The sequence below is a fragment of the Oncorhynchus gorbuscha genome, linkage group LG11 (genome assembly GCF_021184085.1).
Source record: "Oncorhynchus gorbuscha isolate QuinsamMale2020 ecotype Even-year linkage group LG11, OgorEven_v1.0, whole genome shotgun sequence".
Lineage (NCBI taxonomy): Eukaryota > Metazoa > Chordata > Actinopteri > Salmoniformes > Salmonidae > Oncorhynchus > Oncorhynchus gorbuscha.
In genome coordinates, this window is record NC_060183.1 from 3171914 (window position 1) to 3192090 (window position 20177).

A 20177-nucleotide genomic window follows, 5' to 3' on the forward strand; every position below is an offset into this window, starting at 1 on the left:
CACTCTATTCCCTATACAGGGACACTCTATTCCCTATATAGTGACACTCTATTCCCTATATAGTGACACTCTATTCCCTACATAGTGACACTATATTCCCTATATAGTGACATCCTACATAGTGACACTCTATTCCCTATATAGTGACACTCTATTCCCTACATAGTGACACTATATTCCCTATATAGTGACACTCTATTCCCTATATAGTGACACTCTATTCCCTATATAGTGACACCCTACATAGTGACACCTTATTCCCTATATAGTGACACTCTATTCCCTATATTGTGACACCTCATTCCCTATATAGTGACACTCTATTCCCTATATAGTGACACCCTACATAGTGACACCTTATTCCCTATATAGTTACACTCTATTCCCTATATAGTGACACCCTACATAGTGACACCTTATTCCCTATATAGTTACACTCTATTCCCTATATAGTGACATCCTACATAGTGACACTCTATTCCCTATATAGTGACACTCTATTCCCTACATAGTGACACTCTATTCCCTATATAGTGACACTCTATTCCCTATATAGTGACACTCTATTCCCTATATAGTGACACTCTATTCCCTACATAGTGACACTATATTCCCTATATAGTGACATCCTACATAGTGACACTCTATTCCCTATACAGGGACACTCTATTCCCTATATAGTGACACTCTATTCCCTATATAGTGACACTCTATTCCCTACATAGTGACACTCTATTCCCTATATAGTGACACTCTATTCCCTATATAGTGACACTCTATTCCCTATATAGTGACACTCTATTCCCTACATAGTGACACTATATTCCCTATATAGTGACATCCTACATAGTGACACTCTATTCCCTATACAGGGACACCCTATTCCCTACATAGTGACACTATATTCCCTATATAGTGACATCCTACATAGTGACACTCTATTCCCTATATAGTGACACTCTATTCCCTACATAGTGACACTCTATTCCCTATATAGTGACACTCTATTCCCTATATAGTGACACCCTACATAGTGACACCTTATTCCCTATATAGTGACACTCTATTCCCTATATAGTGACACTCTATTCCCTATATAGTGACACTCTATTCCCTATATAGTGACACTCTATTCCCTACATAGTGACACCTTATTCCCTATATAGTGACACTCTATTCCCTATATAGTGACACTCTATTCCCTATATAGTGACACTATTCCCTATATAGTGACACTCTATTCCCTACATAGTGACACCCTATTCCCTATATAGTGACACTCTATTCCCTATATAGTGACACTCTATTCCCTATATAGTGACACTCTATTCCCTACATAGTGACACTCTATTCCCTATATAGTGACACTCTATTCCCTATATAGTGACACTATTCCCTATATAGTGACACTATTCCCTATATAGTGACACCCTACATAGTGTCACCCTAATCCCTACATAGTGACACCCTATTCCTTACATAGTGACACCCTACATAGTGACATCCTATTCCCTATATAGTGACACCTTATTCCCTATATTGTGACACCTTATTCCCTATATAGTGACACCTCATTCCCTATACAGGGACACCCTATTCACTGTAGTGACACCTTATTCCCTATATAGTGACACCTTATTCCCTATATAGTGTCACCTTATTCCCTATATAGTGACACCTTATTCCCTATATAGTGACACCTTATTCCCTATACAGGGACACCCTATTCCCTATACAGGGACACCCTATTCTCTGTAGTGGCACACTATTCCCTATGTACTACCATAGGGCCTGGTCAAAAGTAGTGCACTATGTAGAGATTAGGGTTCTATTTTGAAAACCTTTTTGGTTTCAGATAGAAAAAGGGTTCTACATGAAATAGGTTCTCTTATGGGGTACAACCCTTTAGGTTCTTTTTTTCTCTAATAGTGTAAGGTGCCATTTTGGATACACATTTAGAGATTTTTAGAGTCTTTCACTCTCGTACTCTGGCATCTCAGAGTGCATGCTGGGTAGGGGGGTGAGGGGTACATTGGGAATGTAGTAGAGTGACTCCTGACTGACAGTAGGCGGCGTGTGGGCTGGACTATTCACCCCTGAGTCTGAATCCTGAGCCACGGAACCCTCTGTCTGCAGCATCTCTTCTTCACCATATTTAACCTCTCTTGACTGCAGAGGAAGTGAGATCACAGGAATCACAGGAAGGGTCGTGGCCTCGGGATGGTCTTTCAGCTTCAGCTCGTCAAGCTCCTGGAAGTTCTTGAGGCGGACCACTTCCTTGTGGGCGGAGCCACCGTAACACGGCAACAGCACAAAGACTTCCTTCCGGAACCTAGAACTCATTCCGAAGTAGATGAGGGGGTTGTAGAAGGAGGCGGATTTAGCGAAGAGACGGGTGAAGATTAAAGTCATGTTGGGGACGTGGTAACCACAGGCAGACCACATGGAGACCACAGCATAGGGAGACCATGCCATGATGAAGGCTGTGCAGATCACTATGGAGACCTGAAGGAGAAGTGACAGAGAAGAGAGATTAAAAAAGCTACAGGACTGTTTAGCTAGCTACAGGACTGTTTAGCTAGCTACAGGATTGTTTCGCTAGCTACAGGACTGTTTAGCTAGCTACAGGATTGTTTAGCTAGCTACAGGACTGTTTAGCTAGCTACAGGACTGTTTGGCTAGCTACAGGACTGTTTGGCTAGCTACAGGACTGTTTGGCTTGCTACAGGACTGTTTGGCTAGCTACAGGACTGTTTGGCTAGCTACAGGACTGTTTGGCTAGCTACAGGACTGTTTGGCTAGCTACAGGACTGTTTGGCTAGCACAGACTGGAATATGTTTTGGGATTCATCCGATAACATTGATGAGTTTACCACATCAGTCACTGGTGTCATTAATAAATGCATCGACGACAGTACATATCCCAACCAGAAGCCATGTATTAAAGGCAACATCCGCACTGAATTTAAGGATAGAGATGTCGCTTTCAAGCGACAGAACACTAATCTGGAGAAATCCTGCTATGACCTCCATAGAGACATCAAACAGGCAAAGTGTCGATAAAGGACTAAGATCGAATCCTACAACACTGGCTCTGACGCTCGTTGGATGTGGCAGGACTTGCAAACTATCACGGATTGCAAAGGGAATTGCAGCTGCTAGTTGCCCAGTGATGTAAGCCTACCAGAAGAGTGAAATGTCATCAATGCTCACCTCAAGGCAAGCAACACTGAACAATGCATGAGAGCACCAGCCATTCCGGACGACTGTGTGATCTACATTTTTCGTAGCCAATGTGAGTAAGATATTTAAACAGGTTAACATTCACAAGGCCGCAATGCCAGACGAAATACCAGGACACGTAGGATTTGCTGACCAGCTGGCAAATGTCTTCACTAACCTTTTCAACCTCTCCCTGACTAAGTCTGTAATCCCAACATGTTTCAAGCAGACCACCATAGTCCCTGTGCCCAAAAACGCCAAGCTAACCTGTCTAAATGACTATCGTCCCGTAGCACTCACATCTGTAGCCATGAAATGCTTTAACTTGACAGGGGGCAGTATTTTCACGTCTGGATGAAATGCATGCCCAAATTCAACTGCCTGCTACTCATCCCCAGAAGATAATATATGCATATTATTAGTAGATTGGATAGAAAACACTCTGAAGTTTCTAAAACTGTTTGAATCATGTCTGTGAGTATAACAGAACTTATTTAGCAGGCGAAACCCAGAGGACAAACCTTTCAGAGGTCACTCTCTTTTCAATGGGTCTTTAGTCTTTAGAAATTGGTTGAGGTTTTTCCTTTGTGTAATGAAGAAGTAGCCCTGATCAAAACGAGGTTCACTTCAACTGTACTGTTAGATAGAGGCGCGTGACCAGAAAGCTAGCTACAGTTTGTTTTCTTCCTCTATTGAACACAGATCATCCAGTCTTCAATTTTATCGATTATTTCCGTACAAAAATACCTAAAGTTGTATTACAAAAGTAGTTTGAAATGTTTTAGCAAAGTTTACAGGTAACTTTTGAGATATTTTATAGTCACGTTGTGCACTGGAACTGGTGTTTTTCTGGATCAAACGCGCCAAAGAAATTGACATTTTGGAGATATATCGACGGAATTAATCAAACAAAAGGACCATTTGTGATGTTGATGGGACATATTGGAGTGCCAACAGAAGAAGCTCGTCAAAGGTATGGCATGATTTATATTTCTATTTCTGCATTTTGTGTCGCGCCTGCAGGATTGAAATATGCTTTCTCTCTTTGTTTACGAAGGTGCTACCCTCAGATAATTGCATCGTTTGCTTTCGCCGAAAAGCCTTTTTGAAATCTGACATGTTGACTGGATTCACAACAAGTGAAGCTTTAATTTGGTATCTTACGTGTGATTTCATGAAAGTTTGATTTTTATAGTAATTAATTTGAATTTGGCGCTCTTCATTTTCACTGGCTTTTGGCCAAGTGGGACGCTAGCGTCCCACATATCCCAGAGAGGTTAAAAAGCTGTTCATGACTCACATCCACTCCATTTTCCCAGAAACCCTAGACCCACTCCAATTTGCATACCGCCAGTTGTACAGAGGACGCAATCTCTATTGCACTCCACACAGCCTTTTCCCACCTAGACAAAAGGAACACCTATGTGAGAATGCTGTTCATTGGCTACAGCTCAGCGCTCAACAGCTTAGAGCCCTCATAGCTCATCACTAGCTCAGGAAACTTTAACTGAACACCGCCCTCTGCAACTGGATTCTGGACATCCTGACGGGCCGCCCCCAGGCGGTGAGGATAGGCAACAACACATCCACCATGCTGATCCTCAAAACTGGGGCCCCTCAAGGGTGCATGCTGAGTCCACTCCTATACTCCATGCGCACCCATGACTGTGTGGCTGAGCACGACTCCAACACCATCATTAAGTTTGCTGACGACACCACGGTGGTAGGCCTGATCACCGACGACGATGAAACAGCCTATAGGGAGGAGGTCAGTGGCCTGGCAATGTGGTGCCAGTACAACAACCTCTCCCTCAACGTCGATGTCCATATCACTAAGGAATTAGGGTGGTCCACATACACCAACACAATCCTTAAAAAGGCACGACAACGCCTCTTCCCCCTCATGATGCTGAAAAGATTTGGCACGGACCCTCAGCTCTTCAAAAAGTTATACAGCTGCACCATTGAGAGCATCTTGACTGGCTGCATCAGCGCATGGTATGGCAACTGCTTGGCATCCGACAGCAAGATGATACAGAGGGTAGTGCATATGGCCCATTACATCACTATACCAGGCGGTGTCAAAGGAAGGCCTTAAAAATGGTCAAGAACTCCAGCCACCCAAGTCATAGGCTGTTCTCTCTGCTACCGCACGGCAAGCGGTACCGATGCACCATGTCTGGAACCAACAGGACCCTGAACAGCTTCTACCCTCAAGGCTGCTAAATAGTTGACCAAATAGCTACCCGGACGATCTGCATTGACACCGTTTTGCTCATCTCTTTTGACTCATCACATTCACTTCTGCTACTGCGTATTATCTATCATATTGCTTAGTCACTTTACCCTTGCCTTTATGTACATACGTATCTACCTTAATTACCCCGTACCCCTGCACATGGACTGGGTACTGGTACCCCGTGTTTATAGCCAAGTTATCATTACTCAGTACTGGTACCCCGTGTATATAGTCAAGTTCTCATTACTCAGTACTGGTACCCCGTGTTTATAGCCAAGTTATCATTACTCAGTACTGGTACCCCGTGTTTATAGCCAAGTTATCATTACTCAGTACTGGTACCCCGTGTATATAGCAGAGTTACCATTACTCAGTACTGGTACCCCGTGTATATAGCAGAGTTATCATTACTCAGTACTGGTACCCCGTGTTTATAGCAGAGTTCTCATTACTCAGTACTGGTACCCCGTGTTTATAGCAGAGTTATCATTACTCAGTACTGGTACCCCGTGTTTATAGCAGAGTTATCATTACTCAGTACTGGTACCGTGTATATAGCAGAGTTACCATTACTCAGTACTGGTACCCCGTGTATATAGCAGAGTTATCATTACTCAGTACTGGTACCCCGTGTTTATAGCAGAGTCAGTACTGGTACCCCGTGTTTATAGCAGAGTTACTCAGTACTGGTACCCCGTGTTTATAGCAGAGTTACTCATTACTCAGTACTGGTACCCCGTGTTTATAGCAGAGTTATCATTACTCAGTACTGGTACCCGTGTTTATAGCAGAGTTATCATTACTCAGTACAGTACTGGTACCCCGTGTTTATAGCAGAGTTCTCATTACTCAGTACTGGTACCCGTGTATAAAGTCAAGTTCTCATTACTCAGTACTGGTACCCCGTGTTTATAGCAGAGTTATCATTACTCAGTACTGGTACCCCGTGTTTATAGCCAAGTTATCATTACTCAGTACTGGTACCCCGTGTTTATAGCCAGCAGAGTTATCATTACTCAGTACTGGTACCCCGTGTTTATAGCAGAGTTATCATTACTCAGTACTGGTACCCCGTGTATAAAGTCAAGTTCTCATTACTCAGTACTGGTACCCCGTGTTTATAGCCAAGTTATCATTACTCAGTACTGGTACCCTGGTACCCGTGTTTATAGCCAGAGTTATCATTACTCAGTACTGGTACCCCGTGTTTATAGCAGAGTTACCATTACTCAGTACTGGTACCCCGTGTGTTTATAGCAGAGTTACTCATTACTCAGTACTGGTACCCCGTGTATATAGCAGAGTTCTCATTACTCAGTACTGGTACCCCGTGTTTATATATAGCAGAGTTACCATTACTCAGTACTGGTACCCCGTGTATATAGCAGAGTTACTCATTACTCAGTACTGGTACCCCGTGTTATATAGCAGAGTTCTCATTACTCAGTACTGGTACCCCCAGAGTTGTATATAGCAGAGTTCTCATTACTCAGTACTGGTACCCCGTGTTTATAGCAGAGTTATCATTACTCAGTACTGGTACCCCGTGTATAAAGTCAAGTTCTCATTACTCAGTACTGGTACCCCGTGTTTATAGCCAAGTTATCATTACTCAGTACTGGTACCCCGTGTTTATAGCCAAGTTATCATTACTCAGTACTGGTACCCCGTGTTTATAGCCAAGTTATCATTACTCAGTACTGGTACCCCGTGTATAAAGTCAAGTTCTCATTACTCAGTACTGGTACCCCGTGTTTATAGCCAAGTTATCATTACTCAGTACTGGTACCCCGTGTTTATAGCCAAGTTATCATTACTCAGTACTGGTACCCCGTGTATATAGCAGAGTTCTCATTACTCAGTACTGGTACCCCGTGTATATAGCAGAGTTACCATTACTCAGTACTGGTACCCCGTGTATATAGCAGAGTTCTCATTACTCAGTACTGGTACCCCGTGTATATAGCAGAGTTACCATTACTCAGTACTGGTACCCCGTGTATATAGCAGAGTTCTCATTACTCAGTACTGGTACCCCGTGTTTATAGCAGAGTTCTCATTACTCAGTACTGGTACCCCGTGTTTATAGCAGAGTTTACCATTACTCAGTACTGGTAGTTCTCCCCAGAGTGTGGTACCCCGTGTTTATAGCAGAGTTATCATTACTCAGTACTGGTACCCCGTGTTTATAGCAGAGTTATCATTACTCAGTACTGGTACCCCGTGTATATAGCAGAGTTATCATTACTCAGTACTGGTACCCCGTGTTTATAGCAGAGTTATTGTTACTCATTGTGTATTTATTCCTTGTGTTATTATTTTTCTAATTTCTTTCTCTCCGTGTTGTTGTGAAGGGCCCCGTAAGTCAGCATTTCACTGTTAGTCTACACGTGTTGTTGTGAAGGGCCCGTAAGTCAGCATTTCACTGTTAGTCTACATGTGTCGTTGTGAAGGGCCCGTGACTCAGCATTTCACTGTTAGTCTACATGTGTCGTTGTGAAGGGCCCGTGAGTCAGCATTTCACTGTTAGTCTACATGTGTCGTTGTGAAGGGCCCCGTAAGTCAGCATTTCACTGTTAGTCTACACGTGTTGTTTACAAAGCAGGTGACAAATATTTGTAATTTTTATTTTATTTGAATGTTTACTGTCCACTGTGCTCCTGATGCACCTTTTGCGGTCTTGTCTGGGTTATTTAAAAAAAATCCCTTTCTGTTTCTGTTCTGTTGATGTAAATATGTCTTCTAACTAAATGTTATTGAATGAATTGATTGATTGATTGGTTGGTTAATTGGCTCACCCTCGTGACGTCTCGTTCCACCTTCCTCTGTCTGGCTGAGAGGTATCGGTCAGCAGACATGGCATTGCTGCTCACCACTGTATGGATGATGGCTATATAGGAGAACACCATGACCATGACCGGGACGAAGAAGCAGGTGATGAGGATGGACATAATGTAGGACTTGTAGATGGTGGAGTAGTTAGCCTTGGACCAGTCCACCTCACAGGTCCCGTACCCGCAGTCTGGAGGTGGAGATATGGGGATGAATTTGTTAGAGCGGTGTTTCGAGAGGTGGTCGCATGAAGGGATGGATGAACGGATGGATGGGTGGTCGCATGCATGAATGGATGAACGGATGGATGGATGAATACATGGATATATAGATGGATAAATGGATGGATGGATGGATGAATACATGGATATATAGAGGGATAAATGGATGAATACATGGATATATAGAGGGATAAATGGATGGATGGATGGATATATAGAGGGATAAATGGATGGATGAACGGATATATAGAGGGATAAATGGATGGATGGATGGATATATAGAGGGAAAAATGGATGGATGGAGGGATGAATACATGGATATATAGAGGGATGGATGGATATATAGAGGGATAAATGGATGGATGGATGGATGGATGAATACATGGATATATAGAGGGATAAATGGATGGATGGATGAATACATGGATATATAGAGGGATAAATGGATGGATGGATGAATGAATACATGGATATATAGAGGGATAAATTGATGGATGGATGGATGGATGGATATATAGAGGGATGGATGGATATAGAGAGGGATGAATGGATGGATGGATGGATGAATGAATGAATACATGGATATATAGATGGATAAATGGATGAATGGATGGATGGATGAACGGATATATAGAGGGATAAATGGTTGGATGGATGAACAGATGGATGGATGGATGGATATATAGAGGGATAAATGGATGGATGGATGAATACATGGATATATAGAGGGATAAATGGATGGATGAATACATGGATATATAGAGGGATAAATGGTTGGATGGATGAACAGATGGATGGATGGATGGATGGATATATAGAGGGATAAATGGATGGATGAATATATAGAGGGATAAATGGATGGATGGATATATAGAGGGATAAATGGATGGATGGATATATAGAGGGATAAATGGATGGATGGATGAATACATGGGTATATAGAGGGATAAATGGATATATAGAGGGATAAATGGTTGGATGGATATATAGAGGGATAAATGGTTGGATGGATATATAGAGGGATAAATGGTTGGATGGATATATAGAGGGATAAATGGATGGATGGATGGATTTTTTTATTTTACCTTTATTTAACCAGGCAAGTCAGTAAGAACAAATTCTTATTTTCAATGACAGCCTAGCTGGCTGTTCAACAGCAACCTAGTGAACTTGCCACAGCCTAGGCGAATGGCGACAGTGGTTGGAGGGGGCGACCGTTCCTTTTGTCTGGGTTCAAGGGTAGAACGACAGATTTGTACCTTGTCAGCTCGGGGATTTGAACTTGCAACCTTTCGGTTACTAGTCCAATGCTCTAACCACTAGGCTACACTGCCGCCCCGGATGGATGGATGGATGGATATATAGACGGATAAATGGATGGATGAATGGATATATAGAGGAATAAATGGATGAATGGATGGATATATAGAGGGATAAATGGATGGATGAATGGATATATAGAGGGATAAATGTATGGATGGATGGATATATAGAGGAATAAATGGATGAATGGATGGATATATAGAGGAATAAATGGATGGATGAATGGATATATAGAGGGATAAATGGATGAATGAATGGATATATAGAGGAATAAATGGATGGATGAATGGATATATAGAGGGATAAATGGATGGATGGATGGATGGATGGATATATAGAGGAATAAATGGATGGATATATAGAGGAATAAATGGATGGATATATAGAGGGATAAATGGATGGATGGATGGATATATAGAGGGATAAATGGATGGATGGATGGATGGATACATGGATATATAGAGGGATAAATGGATGGATGGATGGATGGACGGATGGATATATAGAGGGATAAATGGAGATGGATATATAGAGGGATAAATGGATGGATGGATGGATATATAGAGGGACAAATGGATGGATGGATGGATATATAGAGGAATAAATGGATGGGTTAGAGCGGTGTTTCGAGAGGTGGTCGCATGCATGAATGGATGAACGGATGGATGGATGAAGACATGGATATATAGATGGATAAATGGATGGATGAATACATGGATATATAGAGGGATAAATGGATGGATGGATATATAGAGGGATGGATGGATGAATGGATGGATGGATATATAGAGGGATGAATGGATGAATGGATGGATGGATATATAGAGGGATGGATGGATGGATGGATATATAAAGGGATAAATGGATGAATGGATGGATGGATATATAGAGGGATGTATGTATGGATGGATGGATGGATGGATATATAGAGGGATGGATGGATGGATGAATGGATATATAGAGGGATGGATGGATGGATATATAGAGGGATGGATGGATGGATATATAGAGGGATGTATGTATGGATGGATGGATGGATATATAGAGATGGATGGATGGATGGATGGATATATAGAGGGATGGATGGATGGATATATAGAGGGATGAATGGATGAATGGATGGATGGATATATAGAGGGATGGATGGATGGATTGATGGATGGATGGATATATAGCGGGATGGATGGATGGATTGATGGATGGATGGATATATAGAGGGATGGATGGATTGATGGATGGATATATAGAGGGATGGATGGATTGATGGATGGATATATAGAGGGATGGATGGATTGATGGATGGATATATAGAGGGATGGATGGATGGATATATAGAGGGATAAATGGATGGATGGATGGATATATAGAGGGATGTATGTATGGATGGATGGATGGATATATAGAGGGATGGATGGATGGATGGATGGATATATAGAGGGATGGATGGATGGATGGATATATAGAGGGATAAATGGATGGATGGATGGATATATAGAGGGATGGATGTATGTATGGATGGATCGAGGGAGGGAGGGAGACACTAACCTGTGTAGCTGCCCCAGCCCAGCAGTGGAGCGACAGACCAGAACAAAGCTCCAACCCAGATTAACATTAGAGAGATGCAGATGGTGATATAAAGGGATGATGCATGAATGGAGGATGGAAACAGGATGGATGGACACACATGGACACACATGGACACAGACACAGGCAATGAGGGATGATGTGTTCCAGATCAAGCGGGATGGATGGATGACATCGGTTGATGTAAAAAGGGCTTTATATATTAATGTGATTGATTGATATAACATGGTTTTAAGGAATAGTGTGTAAAACACGATAATCAAGGGATTTCCCTTTATGGATGGAGTATATCAAGGGGATGGATTTCCCTATAATCCTGCAGTCACCCTCACATGGATGGATGGATTGATGGATGGATGGATATATAGAGGGATGGATTGATGGATGGATGGATGGATGGATGGATATATAGCGGGATGGATGGATGGATTGATGGATGGATATATAGCCTATAATCCTGCAGTCACCCCCAGCATTTCCCTTTAATCCTGCAGTCACCCTCAAAATTAACATTATAATCCAGCAGTCACCCTCAACATAGGCCTATATTCCTGCAGTCACCTTCAACATTTCCCTATAACCTGCAGTCACCCTCAATCGGTTGATTTAAAAGGGCTTTATAATCCTGCAGATTCATTGATCAACATTTCCCTTTAATCCTGCAGTCACCCTCAAAATTTCCCTATATTCCTGCAGTCACCCTCAACATTTCCCTTTAATCCTGCAGTCACCCTCAACATTTCCCTATAATCCTGCAGTCACCCTCAACATTTCCCTATAATCCTGCAGTCACCCTCAACATTTCCCTATAATCCTGCAGTCACCCTCAACATTTCCCTATATTCCTGCAGTCACCTCAACATTTCCCTTTAATCCTGCAGTCACCCTCAACATTTCCCTATAATCCTGCAGTCACCCTCAACATTTCCCTCACTGCTTAGCGATTTTGACGCATCACCCGGAGCTCCGGCATCAAACATGACATCACTAGTTAACACACCTGATTCAATTTGTCAATTAACACACTATTAACACCTATGGAAGTTTTACAAAATAATATGGCTAACATTGAATTTTAAAAAAAAGCCTGTATTGTTCTTCAAAAGATTATGTGTAGAACCTTTGCGATTGAGAACATTTTTTTTATAGTATCATTCTCCATAAAGGTTCTATAAAGAACCATTAATAATAGCCCAAAAAGGATTGTAAACATAGCGGAATACTTTTTGTTGCTATATAGAACCTTTTTTAATAGTTCTTTAGAGGAACCTTAGGAAAGTTCTTTATAGCACCATACAGGTTCCATTTAGAACCTCATGAGCATGATTCTTTATAGCACCATTACAGGTTCCATTTAGAACCTCATGAGCATGATTCTTTATAGTACCATACAGGTTCCATTTAGAACCTCATGAGCATGATTCTTTATAGCACCATTACAGGTTCCATTTAGAACCTCATGAGCATGATTCTTTATAGCACCATACAGGTTCCATTTAGAACCTCATGAGCATGATTCTTTATAGCATCATTACAGGTTCCATTTAGAACCTCATGAGCATGATTCTTTATAGCATCATTACAGGTTCCATTTAGAACCTCATGAGCATGATTCTTTATAGCACCATGCAGGTTCCATTTAGAACCTCATGAGCATGATTCTTTATAGCACCATACAGGTTCCATTTAGAACCTCATGAGCATGATTCTTTATAGCACCATACAGGTTCCATTTAGAACCTCGTGAGCATGATTCTTTATAGCACCATGCAGGTTCCATTTAGAACCTCATGAGCATGATTCTTTATAGCACCATACAGGTTCCATTTAGAACCTCGTGAGCATGATTCTTTATAGCACCATACAGGTTCCATTTAGAACCTCATGAGCATGATTCTTTATAGCACCATACAGGTTCCATTTAGAACCTCTTGAGCATGATTCTTTATAGCACCATACAGGTTCCATTTAGAACCTCATGAGCATGATTCTTTATAGCACCATACAGGTTCCATTTAGAACCTCATGAGCATGATTCTTTATAGCACCATACAGGTTCCATTTAGAACCTCATGAGCATGATTCTTTATAGAACCTTCTATAAAGGTTCTATACAGCAGCAAAAAGGCGATCTGCTATTGGTTACAAAGCCAAACCATCCTTATCTGGTGCAATATAGAACCATTTGTTTTTCTGTGTAGTCCTTGATCCTAGATCAGTGTGTCACCCTCTCTAAAAGGGCTCTGATTTCCAAATGATATTCCTCTGCAAGCACGCGACAGGAAAAGTTGGAGGGAAGCTGGCACGTTAAAGTCCTGAATTCTTTCCACCCCAGTTATGAATGTCAGACTGTGACATTTTATGAACAATGATTCTCTTATTTCAGGCAAACACTTGTAAATTACTCCCACTGAAAATAACCTTTCTTGACAAAGTACATATAGGTTTGTATTCAGTGAGAAGAGAATGAATCGATTGTTGTGATTGGTGTGCTTCCAATGACCAACAAAATTAATAAATCAGTCACTTATATCTGATTACAGGACATGTTGTGTGAATCCTGTATGAGGTGATACGCTTTTCAGTGCCTCAGTAAATGATGAAACACAATAGTCTAATTGAGGCCAATCTGAACGATCAATTTCAAAGAATTTCAATGTGATATGATTTATGAAAGACGTTCAGCACACAATCAAATAATGACACATACAGTACAAGATCCAGTCAACTGATGAACTAAAGAAACAACCCAGAATGTATTAAATTGTATACAATTGATTGATGAATAGACTACTCTACCCAAGATGTCAGCCATGTTGTATTTCTTTCAAAACATACTGTAAAAACCTCCCCTCCTGTAAAACCTCCCCTCTTGTAAAACGTCTCCTCCTGTAAAAACCTCCCCTCCTGTAAAAACCTACCCTCCTGTAAAACCTCCCCTCCTGTAAAACTTCCCCTCCTGTAAAACCTCCCCTCCCGTAAAACCTCCCCTCCTGTAAAACTTCCCCTCCTGTAAAATCTCCCCTCCTGTAAAACCTTCCCTCCTGTAAAACCTCTCCTCATGTAATCCTCCCCTCCTCCAAAACCTCTCCTCATGTAAACCTCCCCGACTGTAAAAACCTCCCCTCCTGTAAAACCTCTCCTCATGTAAACCTCCCCTCCTGTAAAACCTCCCCTCCTGTAAAACCTCTCCTCATGTAAACTTCCCCTCTTGTAAAAACCTCCCCTCCTGTAAAAATCTCTCCTCATGTAAACCTCTCCTCCTGTTAAAACCTCCCCTCCTGTAAAACCTCCCCTCCTGTAAAACCTCCCCTCCTGTAAAATCTCTCCTCATGTAAACCTCCCCTCCTGTAAAATTCTCCCCTCCTGTAAAACCTCTCCTCATGTTAAAACCTCCCCTTCGGAGCAATCAACCCACCATAGAGTGATAACAACAGAAGTTAACAGAAGCAGTTATATTATTATCTAGTTAAGACATTCCTCACCTCAACCTCACCTCAAATTAAGTTAATTGTCAGGTCTGGTGTAGAGAATGTACTATAATAGTTATCATTAATCAAACAGTAATCTCCTTCCATAAATCCAGCCAGTAATGACAGCCCATTAACAGCGAGAACAACATATATCACGCTCTTTCTTCTCTTGTCAGATAAGACCTACTGGAATGTGACTCCCCAATTGACACCATGTTCCCTATTTAGTGCACTACTTTTGACCAGGGCTGACACCATGTACCCTATTTAGTGCACTACGTTTGACCAGGCCCTACGGACCGCACCCTAACTTCTTTCCAGAGAGACATCAGGGATTGTAACATACTTTGTTTCACGGAAACATGTCTTTCTCTGGGATATACTGTTGGAATCGGTCCACCTGGATTCTCAGTTCATCGCTCTGACAGGAATAAACATCTCTCCGGAAGAAGAAGAAGAAGAAGAAGGGTGGGGGTGTACAGTTGAAGTCGGAAGTTTACATACACTTAAGTTGGAGCCATTAAAACTCGTTTTTCAACCACTCCACAAATTTCATGTTAACAAACTATAGTTTTGGCAAGTCTGTTAGGACATCTACTTTGTGCATGACACAAGTAATCTTTCCAACAATTGTTTAGGCTACCCGAAACGTTTCACCCAAGTTAAACAATTTAAAGGCAATGCTACCAAATACTAATTGAGTGTATGTAAACTTCTGACCCACTGGGAATGTGATGAAAGAAATAAAAGCTGAAATAAATCATTCTCTCTACTATTTTTCTGACATTTCACATTCTTAAAATAAAGTGGTGATCCTAACTGACCTAAGACAGGGAATTTTTACTGGGATTAAATGTCAGGAATTGTGAGAAACTGAGTTTAAATGTATTTGGCTAAGGCGTATGTAAACTTCCGACTTCAACTGAATGTTTTCATGATTAACGACTCATGGTGTAATTGTGATAACACACAGGAACTCAACTCAAGTCCTATCAAATGCTGTATTATCTCCCAATAGATTTTACTTCGATTATGGTCAAGGCCGTGTACACCCCCCCCCCTCAAGCCGATACCACAACGTCCCTCAAGGAACTTCCCTGGACCTTATGCAAGTCTTCTCCAGGTAAATATTTCTGTAGGCGATGACCTTGTTATGGAAGGTTTGGGAATCGCTTTCTTTTAGTTGGTTGTATAACTTAACGGCTCTTTTTGGGGATTTTGATAATTACCGGGTACCGGCCTAATTCTGCTCTGCATTATTTGGTGTTTTACGTTGTACACGCAGGATGTTTTTTTGCAGTATTCTGCATGCAGAGTCTCTATTTGGTGATGGTCCCATTTTGTGAAATCTTGGTTGGTGAGCGGACCCCAGACATCACAACCACAAAGGGTAATGGGTAATGGGTTCTATAATTGATTAAAGTATTTTTGGCCAGTTCCAGAGCAACGGTGTCTAGATGGAATTTGTATTTGTGATCCTAGCAACTGGAACTTTTTTGAAACATCATTATTTTTGTCTTACTTAGATTTATTTATCTGCAGAACATCTAGATGCTGCTGTGGGCCCTCCTTGGTTGGTGACAGAAGCACCAGATCTGGAAACAGACATTTGACTTCAGATTCTAGTAGAACATCAATTTATTGATATATATGTTTGCTTAAGCTGCATCCCCTCATGCCTGTGTAAAGATTTGTAGCCAAATTTAACAGCACACTTGTTGTTTGTGTTCATGGATTTTGTAATGATGTTTTTTAAATCAACAAATGCCAGATTGAGAAGCTTTTTTAAATCAACAAAGCATGAGAAGACTTTGCCTTTGTTTTGGTTTGTTTGTTTGTCAATTAGGGTGTGCAGGGTGAATACATGGTCTGTTGTTTGGTAATTTTGTTAAAGCCAATTGGACATTTGCTCAGTACATTGTTTTCACTGAGGAAATGTACAAGTATGCTGTTAATGATAATGCAGAGGAATTTCCTAAGTTTGCTGTTGATAGTTATTGGGGGCGGCAGCAGGTAGCCTAGTGTTTAGAGCGTTGGGCCAGTAACTGACAGGTTGCTGGATCAAATCACCGAGCTGACAAGGTAAAAATCTGTCATTCTGCCCCTAAACAAGGGCAGTTATTTTATTGTGTTACTTTTTATAATTTTTTACTTTAGTTTATTTGGTAAATATTTTCTAAACTCTTATTGAACTACACTGTTGGTTAAGGGCTTGTGAGTAAGCATTTCACAGTAAGGTCTACACTGTTGGTTAAGGGCTTGTGAGTAAGCATTTCACAGTAAGGTCTACACTGTTGGTTAAGGGCTTGTGAGTAAGCATTTCACAGTAAGGTCTACACTGTTGGTTAAGGGCTTGTGAGTAAGCATTTCACAGTAAGGTCTACACTGTTGGTTAAGGGCTTGTGAGTAAGCATTTCACAGTAAGGTCTACACTGTTGGTTAAGGGCTTGTGAGTAAGCATTTCACAGTAAGGTCTACACTGTTGGTTAAGGGCTTGTGAGTAAGCATTTCACAGTAAGGTCTGCACTGTTGGTTAAGGGCTTGTGAGTAAGCATTTCACAGTAAGGTCTACACTGTTGGTTAAGGGCTTGTGAGTAAGCATTTCACAGTAAGGTCTACACTGTTGGTTAAGGGCTTGTGAGTAAGCATTTCACAGTAAGGTCTACACTGTTGGTTAAGGGCTTGTGAGTAAGCATTTCACAGTAAGGTCTACACTGTTGGTTAAGGGCTTGTGAGTAAGCATTTCACAGTAAGGTCTACACTGTTGGTTAAGGGCTTGTGAGTAAGCATTTCACAGTAAGGTCTACACTGTTGGTTAAGGGCTTGTGAGTAAGCATTTCACAGTAAGGTCTACACTGTTGGTTAAGGGCTTGTGAGTAAGCATTTCACAGTAAGGTCTACACTGTTGGTTAAGGGCTTGTGAGTAAGCATTTCACAGTAAGGTCTACACTGTTGGTTAAGGGCTTGTGAGTAAGCATTTCACAGTAAGGTCTACACTGTTGGTTAAGGGCTTGTGAGTAAGCATTTCACAGTAAGGTCTACACTGTTGGTTAAGGGCTTGTGAGTAAGCATTTCAGGGCAGTAAGGTCTACACTGTTGGTTAAGGGCTTGTGAGTAAGCATTTCACAGTAAGGTCTACACTGTTGGTTAAGGGCTTGTGAGTAAGCATTTCACAGTAAGGTCTACACTGTTGGTTAAGGGCTTGTGAGTAAGCATTTCACAGTAAGGTCTACACTGTTGGTTAAGGGCTTGTGAGTAAGCATTTCACAGTAAGGTCTACACTGTTGGTTAAGGGCTTGTGAGTAAGCATTTCACAGTAAGGTCTACACTGTTGGTTAAGGGCTTGTGAGTAAGCATTTCACAGTAAGGTCTACACTGTTGGTTAAGGGCTTGTGAGTAAGCATTTCACAGTAAGGTCTACACTTGTGTTTCGCGCATGTGACAAAGTTTGATTTGATTTGAATCATAAAACGGAATTTCTGGAAAACCTGGGAATTCAGCGTTTTGTCAACCTACTCGAGATGATAGTTTAGCTGTTATAATCGACATGTTATTCTGTTATCCTGACCTTTGTTAGATGATAGTTTAGCTGTTATAATCGACATGTTATTCTGTTATCCTGACCTTTGTTAGCTGATAGTTTAGCTGTTATAATCGACATGTTATTCTGTTATCCTGACCTTTGTCAGATGATAGTTTAGCTGTTATAATCGACATGTTATTCTGTTATCCTGACCTTTGTTAGATGATAGTTTAGCTGTTATAATCGACATGTTATTCTGTTATCCTGACCTTTGATAGGCTGGCATCCCTTGATGTATCTGGTGACACTGATGACAGTCAGGGTGTTGATGCTGGCCAGGCCAAACAACAAGGTGAAGAAGCCATCAACCTATAGGAGAGGAGATAGGGGGAGGGTCAGTAAGCTATTGGTTCACATCTGATAATGACTGGCTGTCTCTGCCTGTCACTCAGTGATGACTGACAGGTTACTGGAAGCATGCTTTCCTTAGGGGCGGGACCATTTAGTTTGTTTTTGCTGTAGTCTGTAACAGATAATATAACACGTTGCTCTGGTCTGTATCAGATAATATAACACGTTGCTCTGGTCTGTATCAGATAATATAACACGTTGCTCTGGTCTGTATCAGATAATATAACACGTTGCTCTGGTCTGTATCAGATAATATAACACGTTGCTCTGGTCTGTATCAGATAATATAACACGTTGCTCTGGTCTGTATCAGATAATATAACACGTTGCTCTGGTCTGTATCAGATAATATAACACGTTGCTCTGGTCTGTATCAGATAATATAACACGTTGCTCTGGTCTGTATCAGATAATATAACACGTTGCTCTGGTCTGTATCAGATAATATAACTGGTCTGTATCAGATAATATAACGTTGCTCTGGTCTGTATCAGATAATATAACACGTTGCTCTGGTCTGTATCAGATAATATAACACGTTGCTCTGGTCTGTATCAGATAATATAACACGTTGCTCTGGTCTGTATCAGATAATATAACACGTTGCTCTGGTCTGTATCAGATAATATAACACGTTGCTCTGGTCTGTATCAGATAATATAACACGTTGCTCTGGTCTGCATCAGATAATATAACACGTTGCTCTGGTCTGTATCAGATAATATAACACGTTGCTCTGGTCTGTATCAGATAATATAACACGTTGCTCTGGTCTGTATCAGATAATATAACACGTTGCTCTGGTCTGTATCAGATAATATAACACGTTGCTCTGGTCTGTATCAGATAATATAACACGTTGCTCTGGTCTGTATCAGATAATATAACACGTTGCTCTGGTCTGTATCAGATAATATAACACGTTGCTCTGGTCTGTATCAGATAATATAACACGTTGCTCTGGTCTGCATCAGATAATATAACACGTTGCTCTGGTCTGCATCAGATAATATAACACGTTGCTCTGGTCTGCATCAGATAATATAACACGTTGCTCTGGTCTGCATCAGATAATATAACACGTTGCTCTGGTCTGTATCAGATAATATAACACGTTGCTCTGGTCTGTATCAGATAATATAACACGTTGCTCTGGTCTGTATCAGATAATATAACACGTTGCTCTGGTCTGCATCAGATAATATAACACGTTGCTCTGGTCTGTATCAGATAATATAACACGTTGCTCTGGTCTGTTGTCATGCAGGTGAAAGAGGACCCAAACGCGACTTAACAGAAACAGAGTTTATTAATGTTCAAAACGGAATAACTGAAATCCTCTAGATTTG

At 41.2% G+C, this 20177-nt stretch overlaps 1 protein-coding gene across 1 annotated transcript in view; it reads right to left on the minus strand.

Moving 5' to 3' along the window:
• Positions 1-1848: 1848 nt before the first annotated feature.
• LOC124047512 (visual pigment-like receptor peropsin) overlaps positions 1849-20177 on the minus strand; it is a 29583-nt gene continuing 11254 nt past the window's right edge. Inside the window, exons 3-7 of the mRNA XM_046367810.1 lie at positions 18687-18786; positions 15246-15264; positions 11383-11468; positions 8260-8483; positions 1849-2505 (exon numbers count right to left, since the gene is read on the minus strand). Of these exons, the coding sequence (XP_046223766.1) occupies positions 1966-2505; positions 8260-8483; positions 11383-11468; positions 15246-15264; positions 18687-18786 (969 nt within the window). The 3' untranslated portion in view covers positions 1849-1965. The remainder of the gene's footprint in view (positions 2506-8259; positions 8484-11382; positions 11469-15245; positions 15265-18686; positions 18787-20177) is intronic.